The sequence below is a fragment of the Salvelinus namaycush genome, chromosome 7 (genome assembly GCF_016432855.1).
Source record: "Salvelinus namaycush isolate Seneca chromosome 7, SaNama_1.0, whole genome shotgun sequence".
Classification (NCBI taxonomy): Eukaryota; Metazoa; Chordata; class Actinopteri; order Salmoniformes; family Salmonidae; genus Salvelinus; species Salvelinus namaycush.
In genome coordinates, this window is record NC_052313.1 from 41,959,484 (window position 1) to 41,975,175 (window position 15,692).

The window sequence follows — 15,692 nt, forward strand, 5'->3', positions numbered from 1 at the left end:
TTTTATAAATTGCAATCTGAGTCAGGTGGGCATGGCTGGTTGAAAGCTTGTTCTATTGCCAACATGACTAGCTAAATGATAAAATACGATCTTACAGTGTTAGGCTTTCTCCAAGGCAATTCAGAGATGCAGGTCATCATTTTGGTGCGCGTAGAATGGAGTCATGAGTGCATTGAGATGCGTGTGCCACTGCAAATTCACTTCACAATACAACAAACACAGGCTCATTCTAATCGGGACAACCCCGGGTATAAAGCCATGTCATCTTGTAACTGTACATCAAACTTAGTGATCCTAAACGTTGACACTGTATATTACATGAGTTTTACGATATGGAAATGTGAAGCGCGCATTTTGGACTCGCGGGTGTTTGGCATCAAAGCAGTATTTTTTTTTTTTTATAATCCTCAACATCTTGTCTTTCAAAATACATTGAGTCATCTTAATTTATGGCCTTTCCCTCGCTCAGACAGCCAAGAATGTGCTAAAGTTAGCGGGAGGGATGGGGGTGAAATATCGCGTGTGGTGCTCAAGTTCAGAGTGGCTGTCAGTCAACCCCCATACAGAGCTCTGATGTCATGTACTGCATAGCATGTTACTGTACAGCCTGCATAGCATGTTACTGTACAGCCACTTCTTTCCAATGTGGGCGCTTATCAGCGTCCAAATCTGCCATTTTCAACCCTTATACAGGTACGAGAGGAAAGGCCTACGTTGGCCTACGTAGGCCAACGTACGTTGCAGGTTGCATATTCTTTAATTGTCCATTCCCTCAAGTTGTTGTCATTCTTATCAAATGCGCTCGGCTCATCCCTTCAAGGGTGGAGGGTAGAGCAATAGAACATTTTGCTAAATATTATTTTATATTATTTGGAATTTAGATGAATTATTGAAGGACCCATTTTCTCACTTACTAGTCTAGTGTTACAGTTGTTACCACTTGCTCTGTCCCAAGGTCTTTCCCAGCCTGTAAGGATTGATATCTTTGAGGACTATATCTATGGGATCGGGATGAGGAATGATGTCTTCCGGGTCCATAAGTATGGAAAACAGCCAATGGAACGGCTCCATCTGGGAGTAGAGAGACCCTCCATTATCTTGGTCCTCCATCGATTCAAACAGCAAGACGGTAGGCTTTATCAATCACTTTCTCTTTCCCTATTTTCTCTCTTTCTGTCTCTCTCACTCTCACTCTAAGTCTGTCTGTCTCTGTCTGTCTGTGTCTCTCGCTCTCACTCTCTCTCTCTCTCACTCTCCCTCTCTCTCTCTTTTTGTCTCTATCTTTCTCTCTCTCTCTCTTTGTCTCTCTCAATATCTCTGGCTCCCTCTCCCTTTCCTCTCCTATTCCCTCTCTCCAATGACTGCTGGCAGTTGTTTGTTTACTGTCGTCTGGTTCTGTGGGTGTTCTGTGAGAGTTGAATGACAATGTGGTCATCTGTTTGGTGGGAACTGTACTGCATGCCTCTGTATGCCACTTCTAAGGGCCAGTTGAAGCCCTCCCTGATGCATCATTATCCCTAGCTCCAGCCCAGCGGATCACACTGTTGTTCTCTCTCTCAGTTAAACACAATAAAAAAGGATCTCATGTTTGACTTTGAAAAGTTTGAGCCTTTCATATGACAGAATATGACTTTCTCTTAGTGTGTGTCATCTTGATATTCATTATTTTTGTCTGAGTTACATAGTGCATTCGGTGCTGTCTGTGCATTTTACACTAACTGCAACCAGCCAGGTCCACTCAAACAACTCAGTGGTACAGAGCACAGTCGTCTATGTACTACACTCTACAAACTCACACGTCCTGCTTTCTAACCTTTATCCCATTGGACGTGTCAGTGTCCAATCCGTGCCCAAGGATGGACTGTGATTTCCTGTGTCTGCTCAACCCTGCCGGAGCCAGCTGTTTCTGTCCTGAGGGGACCACGCTAATTAACAGGACTTGCAGGGACACCAACACATCAGGTACATTAAGACACCAATGTGTTCGGTATAGTACGCCTACCTGTCAACCAGCTAGCTATGCAATGAGAAGGGACGCTAACATCTCAGTACTGTAGGCTGCAGGGACGCTAACATCTCAGTACTGTAGGCTGCAGGGACACTAACATCTCAGTACTGTAGGCTGCAGGGACACTAACATCTCAGTACTGTAGGCTGCAGGGACACTAACATCTCAGTACTGTAGGCTGCAGGGACACTAACATCTCAGCACTGTAGGCTGCAGGGACACTAACATCTCAGTACTGTAGGCTGCAGGGACGCTAACATCTCAGTACAGTAGGCTGCAGGGACGCTAACATCTCAGTACTGTAGGCTGCAGGGATACTAACATCTCAGTACAGTAGGCTGCAGGGACACTAACATCTCAGTACTGTAGGCTGCAGGGACACTAACATCTCAGTACTGTAGGCTGCAGGGACACTAACATCTCAGCACTGTAGGCTGCAGGGACACTAACATCTCAGTACAGTAGGCTGCAGGGACACTAACATCTCAGTACAGTAGGCTGCAGGGACACTAACATCTCAGTACAGTAGGCTGCAGGGACACTAACATCTCAGTACAGTAGGCTGCAGGGACACTAACATCTCAGTACAGTAGGCTGCAGGGACACTAACATCTCAGTACAGTAGGCTGCAGGGACACTAACATCTCAGGACAGTAGGCTGCAGGGACACTAACATCTCGGTAAAGTAGGCTGCAGGGACACTAACATCTCAGTACAGTAGGCTGCCTGGTCACCCTGCAATACTTTCATTTGATCCACCTCCAACTGAGACTGGATCTTTCATATATATCTTTCTTATCCTGAGTAAATTGGAGTGAAAGTGATGGTACCACGCAAGCAGTCCTGCATAGAACAGTTAGTACAGCCCATTTGAGTTCCAGCCTTTTAGAAAGGTGGGTTAATCTACTCGTTAGATATTAATGGGAGCAGGTCAAGGTTGCCATGGTTTTAATCTTAACACGTGGGCATACATCATTTGCTTTCAGGTGAAATGTGTCGCCCCGCCTGCGAGAATGGAGGGCGATGCATCACCAACGAGAAGGGGCAGCTGCGATGTTACTGCTGGCCAAATTTCTCCGGGGAGCGCTGTGAAGTCGACCACTGTAAAGACTACTGTCAGAACGGGGGCACATGCTCAGGCTCTTCCATAGGTAAGCCTCTTCTGCTACGTGTGTGTGTGTGTGTGTGTGTGTGTGTGTGTGTGTGTGTGTGTGTGTGTGTGTGTGTGTGTGTGTGTGTGTGTGTGTGTGTGTGTGTGTGTGTGTGTGTGTGTGTGTGTGTGTGTGTGTGTGCTCCCTGCTCTTCCACTGGGACCTCCAGGACAGGAGAGGGCGCTCATCCATCCATGACTATGGGAAATGAGCGTTGGGACCTGGTTGGGACCAAGGCCCCTGTCCTGTCAGCCAATGAGATCCTTCCCACAGATGCCAGTTCTGCTGTGACAACTTCTGGCTTCATGATTGATAATCTGCTTCTGAATAACTATCGCTCTGCGTCACATGTGTCAAACTTATTCCATGGAGGGCAGAGTGTCTGCAGGTTCACTCCTCTGCTGTACTAGATGGATCAATTAAGGTCACTGATTAGTTAGGAACTCCCCACACCTGGTTGTCTAGCTCTTAATTGGACACCGATCTAATGGAAATAACTCAAACCAGCAGACACTCCATGGAATGAGTTTGAATCTCCTGCTTTATGTAGTTGTTGATTGGACATTAGTGAGCATTTGTGCCAGTGTCTCCCAGTGTCAGGGAGCCATAGGAAAGTGCAGTTAAAAATCCCTTAGTTTGACTACCCCTGAGAGATGTAAGCTATAGATGTATCTGAAAATACAGCATGTATGGCCCCACGTTGGTATTGCATTAGCGGAGACGTCAGTGCCACCATGACTATGCACGGCACGCTTCATGTGTGGCATGGCTATCTATTTTTGAACAGTTGTTAAAACACATTAAAGTCCCCAAAGTCCAGGTTCCGTTCCAGTTTTTTTTTTTCTCTCTTCAGAATAAATAATTGAGAGTGGAGATATAAATAAACGGCGTGGATCATGCTTCTCTCCTTTCTTTCTCTTCCGAGGACATTATTTGGGAGGAGTTTGAAGGGAGGAAATGAGGCGGTCAAATATGAACGCGTAAAATAACAGTTAAATGTTAGTGTTGGCATGGCGACATCAGTAACAACTTACCTCTTGGCTGACAGATGGAACATCAGGAGAGAGAGCACACACAGTACGTTTCTATTCATCCCAGTCAGGAGCGGGCAACAGATGTTGTATTTCAGATGTAAGCTCTCCAAGCGGTCATAGGACCAGTGTGAAACCAGTGTGAAACCAGTTGAAATCCTTCCAATGCAAATAGACATGGCTGTTTAGAAAACATTGGACCTTGGGGGTCTCTTTGTGGACATCCCCTTGGATGGGAAATGGTTTTGAATCTCTAATATGAAATGTGAGAGAAATCACATCTGCCTTGTGTTTGCTTGCTTTCCCATTATGACGTTGGACAGTGGACATGCTTGTGATTATATTTATATCAGCTAAGCAATTTGGAGCCAATTTCAATAGAATGTCAAATAAATCAAACTACACCCCCCCCCCCCCCCTCTCTCTCTCTCTCTCTCTCTCTCTCTCTCTCTCTCTCTTTTCCTCCCTCCTCCCCATTCTCTCTTTCCCTCTCTCTCCCCTCTCTTATTTCCCTCTCCCTCCTCCCTCCCATTTCTCTCTCCCTCCCTCCCTCTCTCTTTCTCTCCCTGCCTCCATCCATCTGTCTCTCTCTCTCTCTCTTTCTCTCCCTGCCTCCATCCATCTATGTCTCTCTCTCTCTCGATATCTCTCAGGGCGGCCTACATGTCGTTGTGCTGTGGGGTTCACAGGGCCGGTCTGTGAGAGGAAGGTGTGTGATAACTACTGTCTGAATGGGGGAACCTGTGACGTCAACAGGGGGAACCAGCCAGTGTGTCGCTGTATGGCCGAGTACACTGGGGAGCGCTGTCTCTACCGTGAGTCAGATACACACACACACACACACACACACACTAAGATTGGCCTGTTTTAGGACAAGCAATCGATCAATATTTCGTGTTGCATTCAGTCTCCGCAATGAGAAGAGAGGGGTTTGTGGTTTCCACATTTACCACAACACTAAAAATGAGTTGGAATATTTTGTCAGTCTCCTCATATCTGGCGGTTTAAAATAAGTTTGATAGGAAAATCCCTTCAAAAGCTGCTTGCTTGCAACGGCTCAGTATCAAGGGCTGAACAAATGGATGTTGCACTGACTGACACAGTGGAAGACCAGGAACGTAACACAGGAAATAAATAAGCTTGTTTTTCTCCACCTTGGGTTCCAGATATCTGCCATCACTACTGTACCAATTCGAAGGCTTGTACTCTGTCAAGCAAGAGCCACGTGGAGTGTGTGTGCTCAACCAGGTATGAGGGAGTGAAGTGTGAAGTGGACCGATGTCTCCAGTGTCGAGGGGCACAGTGTATTGTCAACCCGGAGACAGACAACGTGTCCTGCAAGTAAGTATTGTCTGAGTACAATAGGTCACACTTGATTTGGATAGTCCAAATAGTCCGTCTTTACAGATGGTCATACTATCTGTTGATAAGCAACTGCTTGCTAAGGTTAGGGTTAGAACAGGTGTTAGGGTAAGGATAAGGTTAGGGTTAGAACAGGTGTTAGGGTTAGGATAAGGTTAGGGTTAGAACAGGGGTTAGGGTAAGGATAAGGTTAGGGTTAGAACAGGTGTTAGGGTAAGGTTAAGGTTAGGGTTAGAACAGGGGTTAGGGTAAGGATAAGGTTAGGGTTAGAACAGGTGTTAGGGTTAGGATAAGGTTAGGGTTAGAACAGGGGTTAGGGTAAGGATAAGGTTAGGGTTAGAACAGGTGTTAGGGTAAGGTTAAGGTTAGGGTTAGAACAGGGGTTAGGGTAAGGTTAAGGTTAGGGTTAGAACAGGGGTTAGAGTAAGGATAAGGTTAGGGTTAGAACAGGGGTTAGGGTAAGGATAAGGTTAGGGTTAGAACAGGGGTTAGGGTAAGGATAAGGTTAGGATTAGAACAGGTGTTAGGGTAAGGGTTAGTTTAGGATTAGAACAGGGGTTAGGGTAAGGATAAGGTTAGGGTTAGAACAGGTGTTAGGGTAAGGTTAAGGTTAGGGTTAGAACAGGGGTAAGGTTAAGGTTAGGGTTAGAACAGGTGTTAGGGTAAGGGTTAGTTTAGGATTAGAACAGGTGTTAGGGTAAGGTTAAGGTTAGGGTTAGAACAGGGGTTAGGGTAAGGTTAAGGTAAGGGTTAGAACAGGGGTTAGAGTAAGGATAAGGTTAGGGTTAGAACAGGGGTTAGGGTAAGGATAAGGTTAGGGTTAGAACAGGGGTTAGGGTAAGGATAAGGTTAGGATTAGAACAGGTGTTAGGGTAAGGATAAGGTTAGGGTTAGAACAGGGGTTAGAGTAAGGTTAAGGTTAGGGTTAGAACAGGGGTTAGGGTAAGGATACGGTTAGGGTTAGAACAGGGGTTAGGGTAAGGATAAGGTTAGGATTAGAACAGGTGTTAGGGTAAGGGTTAGTTTAGGATTAGAACAGGGGTTCGGGTAAGGATAAGGTTAGGATTAGAACAGGTGTTAGGGTAAGGTTAAGGTTAGGGTTAGAACAGGGGTTAGGGTAAGGTTAAGGTTAGGGTTAGAACAGGTGTTAGGGTAAGGGTTAGTTTAGGATTAGAACAGGTGTTAGGGTTAGGGTAAGGTTAGGGTTAGGGTTTGATAGTTAGTTGAAATGTTACTGATACTCTAGCGATATCTAAATAAAGTGATATAGAATTACTAGAATGGAACATTTGACTGATACCCATCACAGAACATTCACTTGAAAGGAATATCCGTTCTAGTAATTATATTTCTGTGGACGCTGCCACATGTCAGCATTCTCCTGTCTCCATGGTTCAGGGCTTGCGTCATCAGACAAATGCACAAGGTTTTATAAATGCATTATAAATGTGCTTTGTAATGCTTCATGAAGTCGTTGCCATGTTCCTTTCCTGTCCTTACAGCTGCAGTAACGGCAGAGTGGCAGCCACCTGTCAACTGTGTGATGGATACTGTTACAACGGAGGAACCTGTCACCAAGACCCTGAGACCAGCCTGCCGTTCTGCCAGTAAGTCAGCACAATTGTTTGTATTTCTCTATTGATTATATTTCTTTCAATTGAGTAGGTTGTCATCGTCAGTTGTCGTCATCAACTAGTGGCAAAAGATCAGAATTGGGCTGCCGGTGTAAACGCGGCCATTGTGTTTGTCTTCATTCTGCTTTCAGTTGTATCACACACACACAGCACTGATACAGTACAATTAGTGGTATTGAAAGTGGTTGTGTGGTTTTGCTGTGAGAGACAGAGCAGGTGCTGTAGTAGAGACTGGATACTAAAATGGGAACGTAGTAGAAAACAATGAGGTCTCACACTGAGGTGGCTTATTTTCACGTTTTTCCAAGAGAAAAGGGTTTCAGGTTTCCTTTCTCTGTTGCAAATTATATGATCTCATATATTAAAGTATACAGAGGCTTTTTGGTTGTGTTTGTTTCTAGGGCTTGCATCACTCTCAAGAGGCTTTTCAAAGTTGATCAATCCTTAGTTGCGTCATCCATTTTTTTGACTTTTGAAATTACTCATATTCAGTATTATACAGTCTGTATAGCCAAATTAATAATATATACCCATTGATTCTTGAATAATATAACGTATAAATGCCTCATGAGCATAGTTCAGCTGTCCTACCCCATCAGAACCCAAAATATAATCTTATTTTACTCCAATGTTTGTAAACAATGTCAATGTAAACAAACACTGTATATCCTTAAAACATTGTTAAACTATAATTGTGATATCATGGACGGTCAGCCCTTGCATTCATAGCTCTGGCTATCAATTTGAGAGTGGTTACATTTCTCCAGGCCCATCCCTCAGCCTATTATCAAAACAGAGGCGTTTTTTTTTTGTTTAGTTAGTTTTTTGCTTTTATCCTTTTGCTTGTTGTATTGAATTGGTGGTGGAGAAAGACGACACGTACCTAGAGGGCTTTACACTACCGGTCAAAAATGTTAGAACACCTACTCATTCAAGGGTTTTTCTTTATTTGGACTATTTTCTACATTGTAGAATAATAGCGAAGACATCAAAACTCTGAAATAACATATATGGAATCATGTAGTAACCAAAAAAAGTGTTAAATTAATCAAAATATATTTGAGATTCTTCAAATAGCCACCCTTTGCATTGATGACAGCTTTGCACATTCTTGACATTCTCTCAACCAGCTTCATGAGGAATGCTTTTTCCAACAGTCTTGAAGGAGTTCCCATATATGCTGAGCACGTGTTGGCTGCTTTCCCTTCACTCTGCGGTCCGACTCATACCAAACCACTTCAATTGGGTTGAGGGCGGGTGATTGTGGAGGCCAGGTCACTCCATCACTCTCCTTCTTGGTAAAATAGCCCTTACACAGACTGGAGGTCTGTTGGGTCATTGTCCTGTTGAAAAACAAATGATATTCCCACTAAGCCCTTCAAGAAGGGATGGCGAATCGCTGCAGAATGCTGTGGTAGCCATGCTGGTTAAGTGTGCCTTGAATTCTAAATAAATCACAGACAGTGTCACCAGCAAAGCACCCCCACACCATCACACCTCCTCCTCCATGCTTTACGGTGGGAAATACACATGCGGAGATCATCCATTTACCTACACCGCGTCTCACAAAGATATGGCTGTTGGAACCAAAAATGTCAAATTTGGACTCATCAGACCAAAGGACAAATTTCCACCTGTCTAATGTCGATTGCTCGTGTTTCTTGGCCCAAGCAAGTCTCTTCTTATTGGTGTCCTTTAGTAGTGGTTTATTTGCAGCAATTAGACCATGAAAGCCTGATTCCCACAGTCTCCTCTGAACAGTTGATGTTGAGATGTTTCTGTTACTTGAACTCTGTGAAGCATTTATTTGGGCTGCAATTTCTGAGGCTGGTAACTCTATTGAACGTATCCTCTGCAGCAGAGGTAACTCTGAGTCTTCCTTTCCTGTGGTGGTCCTCAAGAGAGCCAGTTTCATCATAGCGCTTGATGGTTTTTGCGACTGCAGTTGAAGAAACTTTCAAAGTTCTTGAAATGTTCCGTATTGACTGACCTTCATGTCTTAAAGTAATGGACTGTCATTTCTCTTTGCTTATTTGATACATTCTTGCTATAATATGGACTTGGTCTTTTACCAAATAGGGCTATCTTCTGTATACCCCCCTACCTTGTCAAAACACAACTGATTGGCTCAAACGCATTAAGAAGGAAAGAAATTCCACAAATGAACTTTTATCAAGGCACACCTGTTAAGTGAAATGCATTCCAGGTGACTACCTCATTAAGCTGGTTGAGAGAATGCCAAGAGTGTGCAAAGCTGTCATCAAGCAAATTGGTGGCTATTTAAAGTGTAAAATATATTTAGAAATAAAATATATTTTGATTTGTTTAAAAAAAAATTGGTTACTACATGATTCCATATGTGTTATTTGATAGTTTTGATGTATTCACTAGTATTCTACAATGTAGAAATTAGTAAAAATAAGGAAAAACCCTTGAATGAGTAGGTGTTCTAAAACGTTTGACCGGTTGTGTATGTGTCATTCCATAGATCTCAAACAACAATCTGTGGGCTATTCCTGCAGTTGAACTTATTTTGCTCCCACTTGGCGTGACATTGGATGGATTGCTTGCCATAATGCTTTGCTTTCTCACCTGAACACGCACACATCCTATGGAAACACTACGATGGAATAGGGCCTAGCTCCATCTGTTCGATTTCATACTCCGTATCCTCCAATGGTCCGAGCTGGTGGACTGTGAGAATGTATTGTGCTCTATCTACTTTTATCTATGTGTCCAAAATGGCACCCTATTCCATATGTGGGCCCTGGTCAAAAGGAGTGCATTATATAAAGAATAGGGTGCCATTTCAGACGCAGACTTTGTCTCTGTGTTCCTCAATATATGATTCGTTCATGTGGCGATAATTTCTCTGTGCTGCAGCTGCACGCCTGGGTTCTTGAACCAGCGCTGTGACCAGCGGGCCAATCCGTGTGATAACTACTGTCAGAATACAGGGATTTGCACGTTAACTGCCTTAAACAAACCCCAGTGCAAGTAGGTCTGACTTTTACCCCTCCTCTCTGACCCTCCTTCCTCATCTCCTTCCCTCCTCCTCTCCTGCCATTTCCCGAGACCAGCCCTCACTGTCTCACTATCCAGCAGCATCCACTCTGTACATCACTCCCCAACTCAGACTCTCACCAGTACCTCTGTCTCTGTCTGTTGTCTAACATATTGTACGATAGAACCCCTTACAGCACATGTTCCTCGTCCCCTCATTCGCAGCACAAGCACACCTTACGTTTCTCTCTTTGCCCTAGCCTCTCAATACATGTCGTGAAAACAGGATAATAACCCAGTCGCTAAGTGATCGAGAACAACTCTCTGCAGCTAAGCATATTCCCAAGCAACAAATGGTGTGATTTATATAGGTCAGCTACAAGCTGTCATTCCCTTCAGGACTATGATTCATGTGGTACCTGCAGCGAGCCACAGTCCCTCTAATGAAAGTTTGATTAAATGCTGCTTACAGTCTATTTAATATTAGCTAATATCATTTCATCATCATGCGGCACCCTTGTCAGATTACATATAGCGTAATTGCATGTCTTCCTATCCTCTGGGCAAGGGAGGGGAAAGAGAGAAGTAGTAATGGATCACTGTCTCTGGATTACATCCAAACCTTGATGAATCCCATATGGCACCCTATTCCCTACATAGTGCACCACTTTTGACCAGATTCCTATGGTCCCTGGTCAAAAGTAGTGCAAAATAAAGGAAAAAGGGGTCCCATTTGGGATGCAGACTTCGTGTGAGATTATGCTTATTTTCTTTAACTCGATGAGGGAATGAATTATGCATGCATGTTCCCTGAGACTTTACCAAATGAGGAGATGAAATTAAGAGATGTGTGTGCGTGTCACAGGAGACTGCTGAGGGGAGGATGGCCCATAATAAGGGCCGGAACGGCGCACCTGGAAACCATGTGTTTGTTGATGTATTTGATACAGTCATTACCACGAGCCCGTCCTCCCTAATTAAGACGGCTATAGTGTGTGTACACCATAGCCTTCTTGTTAAAGAGACTTGGTTTGACCAACAGACAGCTATTCATACTCATTGTGACTTTTCTAGGTGTCCAGCTGATTGGTCAGGGACACAGTGTGAGAGACCTGCCCCCAAGAACAGTCTGTCTGGCAACATCAGCGGGGGTGAGTAGTTATTGCTCGCTCGCTGTCACAAACACACAGAAACATACAGATGTAAGATCTTAATTTGATCACTCTTTTGTTGCTTAGAATGTGCAAACTTGTAGTGTATTTGAGTTTAAAAAGGCTTCTAAAGTTTGATGTCCATTACGGAAAATGTATCAACCCCTACAAAAATGTCCATAATTATAATCCAGGTGATAATTCATATTTCCTGTTGCTGCAGGATTATTTTCCTGTTGTAGCAAACTGGCTCAAATTAAGATCCTGCATCTGTACAGACACACACACATTCACACACACAAACATAGACACACAATCCTACAAGAAAAAGAGAGTCTATTTTCAGTTCTAAAAGTGCTATTGTCTGGATTTGGAGACCTTTTCAGACTCTTTGAACCACCCTACCCTCCCAGAGATTGGTATTTGATCTTGGTCTGCAGTCTGAAATGTCACTGTCGACTTGCTCTCAAGGCTTAACTGTGCAGACTGAGCCTTTTACCTCCATAGACTGACTTTAACTTTAGCAGAGCCATAGAAATGCAGTCCCCATATGAAGAACCTTGTTGGAAAGTTATTTTTCCAACCCCTGACGCTTTTTGGATGTTAACATATTGTATTGTTTCACTACAGAGAGGAGGGAAGTATGTTACGTATTGAACATGTTTAACTCTAATAGTTTGATCTGTGTGTTACAGGAAGCATGGCCATCATTGTCCCACTGGTTCTGCTGGTGATTCTCATCACTACCATGGCCTTGGGGGTTTTCATATGCAAGAGGAAGCAAAGGTATGTCTTTACTTCTAAGTAGACAGATTCCAAAAGATACCCAGTCACTTCATACTACATACAGTGCCTTCGGAAAGTATTCAGACCCCTTGACTTTTTCCACGTTTTGTTAGGTTACAGCCTTAAATTGATTAAGTCGTTTTTTTCCCCTCATCAATCTACACACAATACCCCATAATGATGAAGTAAAAACAGGTTTTTAGTGTTTGCAAACAAGTGTTTGCTAATTCATAAAAAAATGTAAAACTGAAATATCACATTTACTTAAGTATTCAGACCCTTTACTCAGTACTTTGTTGAAGCATCTTTGGCAGCGATTACAACCTCGAGTCTTCTTGGGCATGACGCTACAAGCTTGGAACACTTGTATTTTTGGGAGTGTTGCTGCACAGCTATTTTCAGGTCTCTCCAGAGTTGTTCGATCAGGTTATAGTCCTGGCTCTGGCTGGGCCACACAAGGACATTCAGAGACTTGTCCCGAAGCCACTCCTGTGTTGTCTTGGCTGTGTGCTTAGGGTCGTTGTCCTATTGGAAGGGGAACCTTCACCCCAGTCTGAGGTCCTGAGCGCTCTGGAGCAGGTTATCATCAAGGATCTCTCTGTGCTTTGCTCCGTTCATCTTTGCCTCGATCCTGACTAGTCTCCCAGTCCCTGCCGCTGAAAAACATCCACACAGCATGATGCTGCCACCACCATGTTTCACCGTAGGGATGGTGCCAGGTTTCCTCCAGACGTGACACTTGTCATTCAGGCAAAAGAGTTCAATCTTGGTTTCATCAGACCAGAGAATCTTGTTTCTCATGGTCTGAGAGTCTTTAGGTGCCTTTTGACAAACTCCAAGCAGGCTGTCATGTGCCTTTTACTGAGGCCCTTCACCCCCAATTGCTCAGTTTGGTCGGGCGGCCAGCTCTAGGAAGAGTCTTGGTGGTTCCAAACTTCTTCCATTTAAGAATGATGGTGGCCACTGTGTTCTTGGAGACCTTCAATGCTGCAGAAATGATTTGTTACCCTTCCCCAGATCTGTGTCTCGACACAATCCTGTCTTTGAGCTCTACGGACAATTCCTTCGACCTCATGGCTTGGTTATTGCTCTGACATGCACTGTCAACTGTGGGACCTTATATAGACGGGTGTGTGCCTTTCCAAATCATGTCCAATCAATTGAATTTACCACAGGTGGCCTCCAGTCAAGTTGTAGAAACATCTCAAGGATGATCAATGGAAACAGGATGCACCTGCCCTCAATCTCGTGTCTCATAGCAAAGGGTCTGAATACTTATGTAAATAAGGCATTTCTGTTTTTTACCAACTTGTTTTCGCTTTGTCATTATGGGGTATTGTGTGTAGATTGCTGAGGATTTTTATTTATTTAATCCATTGTAGAATAAGACTAACGTAACAAAATGTAGAAAAAGTCAAGGGGTCTGAATACTTTCCGAAGACACTGTACATGTTCTGTTGTGTGATTATTGGTCATGCGTATCATAGTAGGCAGTCAGGAAGGTTTATAATGCTCTCCTAACCGCATCAATATTATCATTCACAGGGGGAAAATAGTCCAGCGGCAGCCCATGGTGAATGGTGGGCTAAACGTAGAGATCGGTAACCCCTCGTACAACATGTATGAGGTGGACCACGACAATCACTCTGATGCTGGGAATCACCTTCAGCCAAGCTTCACCCTGGACCCGCACAAGGTTTGGAAACGCTTACTCCTGTATCCTCCCTTTTCCCTGAGTTACTAACAAGGGCTACGCAATACCCACACTAGCGCACTACATAGAACGCATGCCCGATACATTGATTCAGTGGTATGCCAGTGTGGATATCGGCATGTAGCCAATAGACAAAGATGTATTTTATTCTATTCTGGAAGGTAAAACTGGAACGGTTGTGTTGTTGGGTTGGTGTGTGATGTTAACGTGGTCATTATGTGTTGTAGGGTTGGTGTGTTGGTGTGAGGTCTAGTCACCTGCACACTCTGTCAGTTCACCCTGACGGAGTTCGTCATCTCCCGAAGGAGATCCTTCCTGGACAGGTAAACTCCTTGTGAATTTTACTGTCCTCTCTGGGAGAGATGCTGTGTAAAAGCCTACTGTATATTGATACAAAGCCAAGGCCATTGGGTTCCAATCCAGGATCTCATGTTGTATTCATGAAAGCTACGGTAAAGGCTTCCTCCAGAATGTGTGTAATATGTGTTATAATTAAGCAATATGGCCCGATGGGGTGTGGTACTGTATGTAGACCGTATACCACAAACCCCTGAGGTGCCTTATTGCTGTTATAAACTCATTACCAATGTAATTAGTGCAGTAAAAATACATGTTTTGTCATACCCATGGTATATGGTCTGATATGCCACTGCTGTCAGCCAATCGGCATTCAGGGCTCGAACCACCCAGTTTTCCAATTGAAAGGAACCCATCTGCTGGTGTTCCACATGGCTAGAGCTTGTCTACAGTCACCTGGTGGGATGTCAGCGACAGTGTCCTTGTCTTGCTTGTTAAGCAACAATAGGCTCTGGACGTGCTGCAAAATGCTTTATCACATTAACACAGTCGATTGTTGTTTATACCCAAATAGGCTGGGCATCTGAAAGATACGAGATACTTTAATAACGAATGAATCTAATTTAAGTCATGTTGGCTTATGAAATGGTTATTAGCTCATCCTGGCCATGTTTAGTGTAAAAGTAATACTCTCTTTGTGTTGTTGTGCTTTTTTTCCCAGGCCATGAACTACTCCAACCCAGTATACGCTAAGTTATACCTTGATCAGGGACAGAACTGTCGGACGCCCGTCATCAATATTGAAGAGAGAAGAGAGCCACTCCCAAAGAAACTGGAAGCAACTATACGAGAGACAGTTGCATAGCCTTTTACAGTACGCTATTGGTATAATATTTTATATGAGCTGTATAAATGTACAAAATGAAAAGGAGGATTTTTATATGTCCATATCACACTAGAATTGTCTGTTTTCATGTCATGTCTGAGGCAGCATCAGGCAACACTGCGATGTGTATCTTTTGCATTGCACTGAAAAACAGCACCTGAATACGACCTTCCTTTCAACACTTTCCTTCAACTAAAGTAGTCCCTGCTATGAGGCTTTGAGCTCGCAACTGTTACCAGCCGATCACTAATCAATCGCTAATCAATGTGTCGCAAGGAAAGGACAACAAAAAAAGTGTACTATGGTGTCACAGCCTACATTCATGTATACAGTATTTACCTTCTCAAATGACGATAAAAGATGTAAAACAGAAGTTTTATAATTTTATATATGATTTATATATGTCCAGTTTGGCTTGGATTTTCTGACAAGATATTACGTGTAGTACTTTTATACAAAACTGTACAGTGCATCGCTATGTAATAAATGGGGGGGTTCTCTTGACCTTTCAAGTATACTGCTGCTCATATGTATATTGTGTTGCTGTTTTGTATATAAAAATGTTTTGTTGTATGCCTCTGGTTCCCCAATTTGATTGCAAACAGGGCCTTTTGCTCAGACTTAAAAACATTGCAACTGAGTAAACATGTCTGGGCCCAGTTTCCCGAA

At 43.6% G+C, this 15,692-nt stretch overlaps 1 protein-coding gene across 1 annotated transcript in view; it reads left to right on the forward strand.

The window, feature by feature from the left end:
- The window catches only part of LOC120050722 (low-density lipoprotein receptor-related protein 1B-like), a 172,120-nt gene extending 157,118 nt beyond the window's left edge, over positions 1-15,002 (forward strand). The window contains exons 79-89 of the mRNA XM_038997286.1: positions 956-1,129; positions 1,837-1,962; positions 2,995-3,159; positions 4,844-5,005; positions 5,357-5,531; positions 7,055-7,159; positions 11,264-11,340; positions 12,036-12,126; positions 13,672-13,822; positions 14,068-14,163; positions 14,859-15,002. Of these exons, the coding sequence (XP_038853214.1) occupies positions 956-1,129; positions 1,837-1,962; positions 2,995-3,159; positions 4,844-5,005; positions 5,357-5,531; positions 7,055-7,159; positions 11,264-11,340; positions 12,036-12,126; positions 13,672-13,822; positions 14,068-14,163; positions 14,859-15,002 (1,466 nt within the window). The remainder of the gene's footprint in view (positions 1-955; positions 1,130-1,836; positions 1,963-2,994; positions 3,160-4,843; positions 5,006-5,356; positions 5,532-7,054; positions 7,160-11,263; positions 11,341-12,035; positions 12,127-13,671; positions 13,823-14,067; positions 14,164-14,858) is intronic.
- Positions 15,003-15,692: the final 690 nt, after the last annotated feature.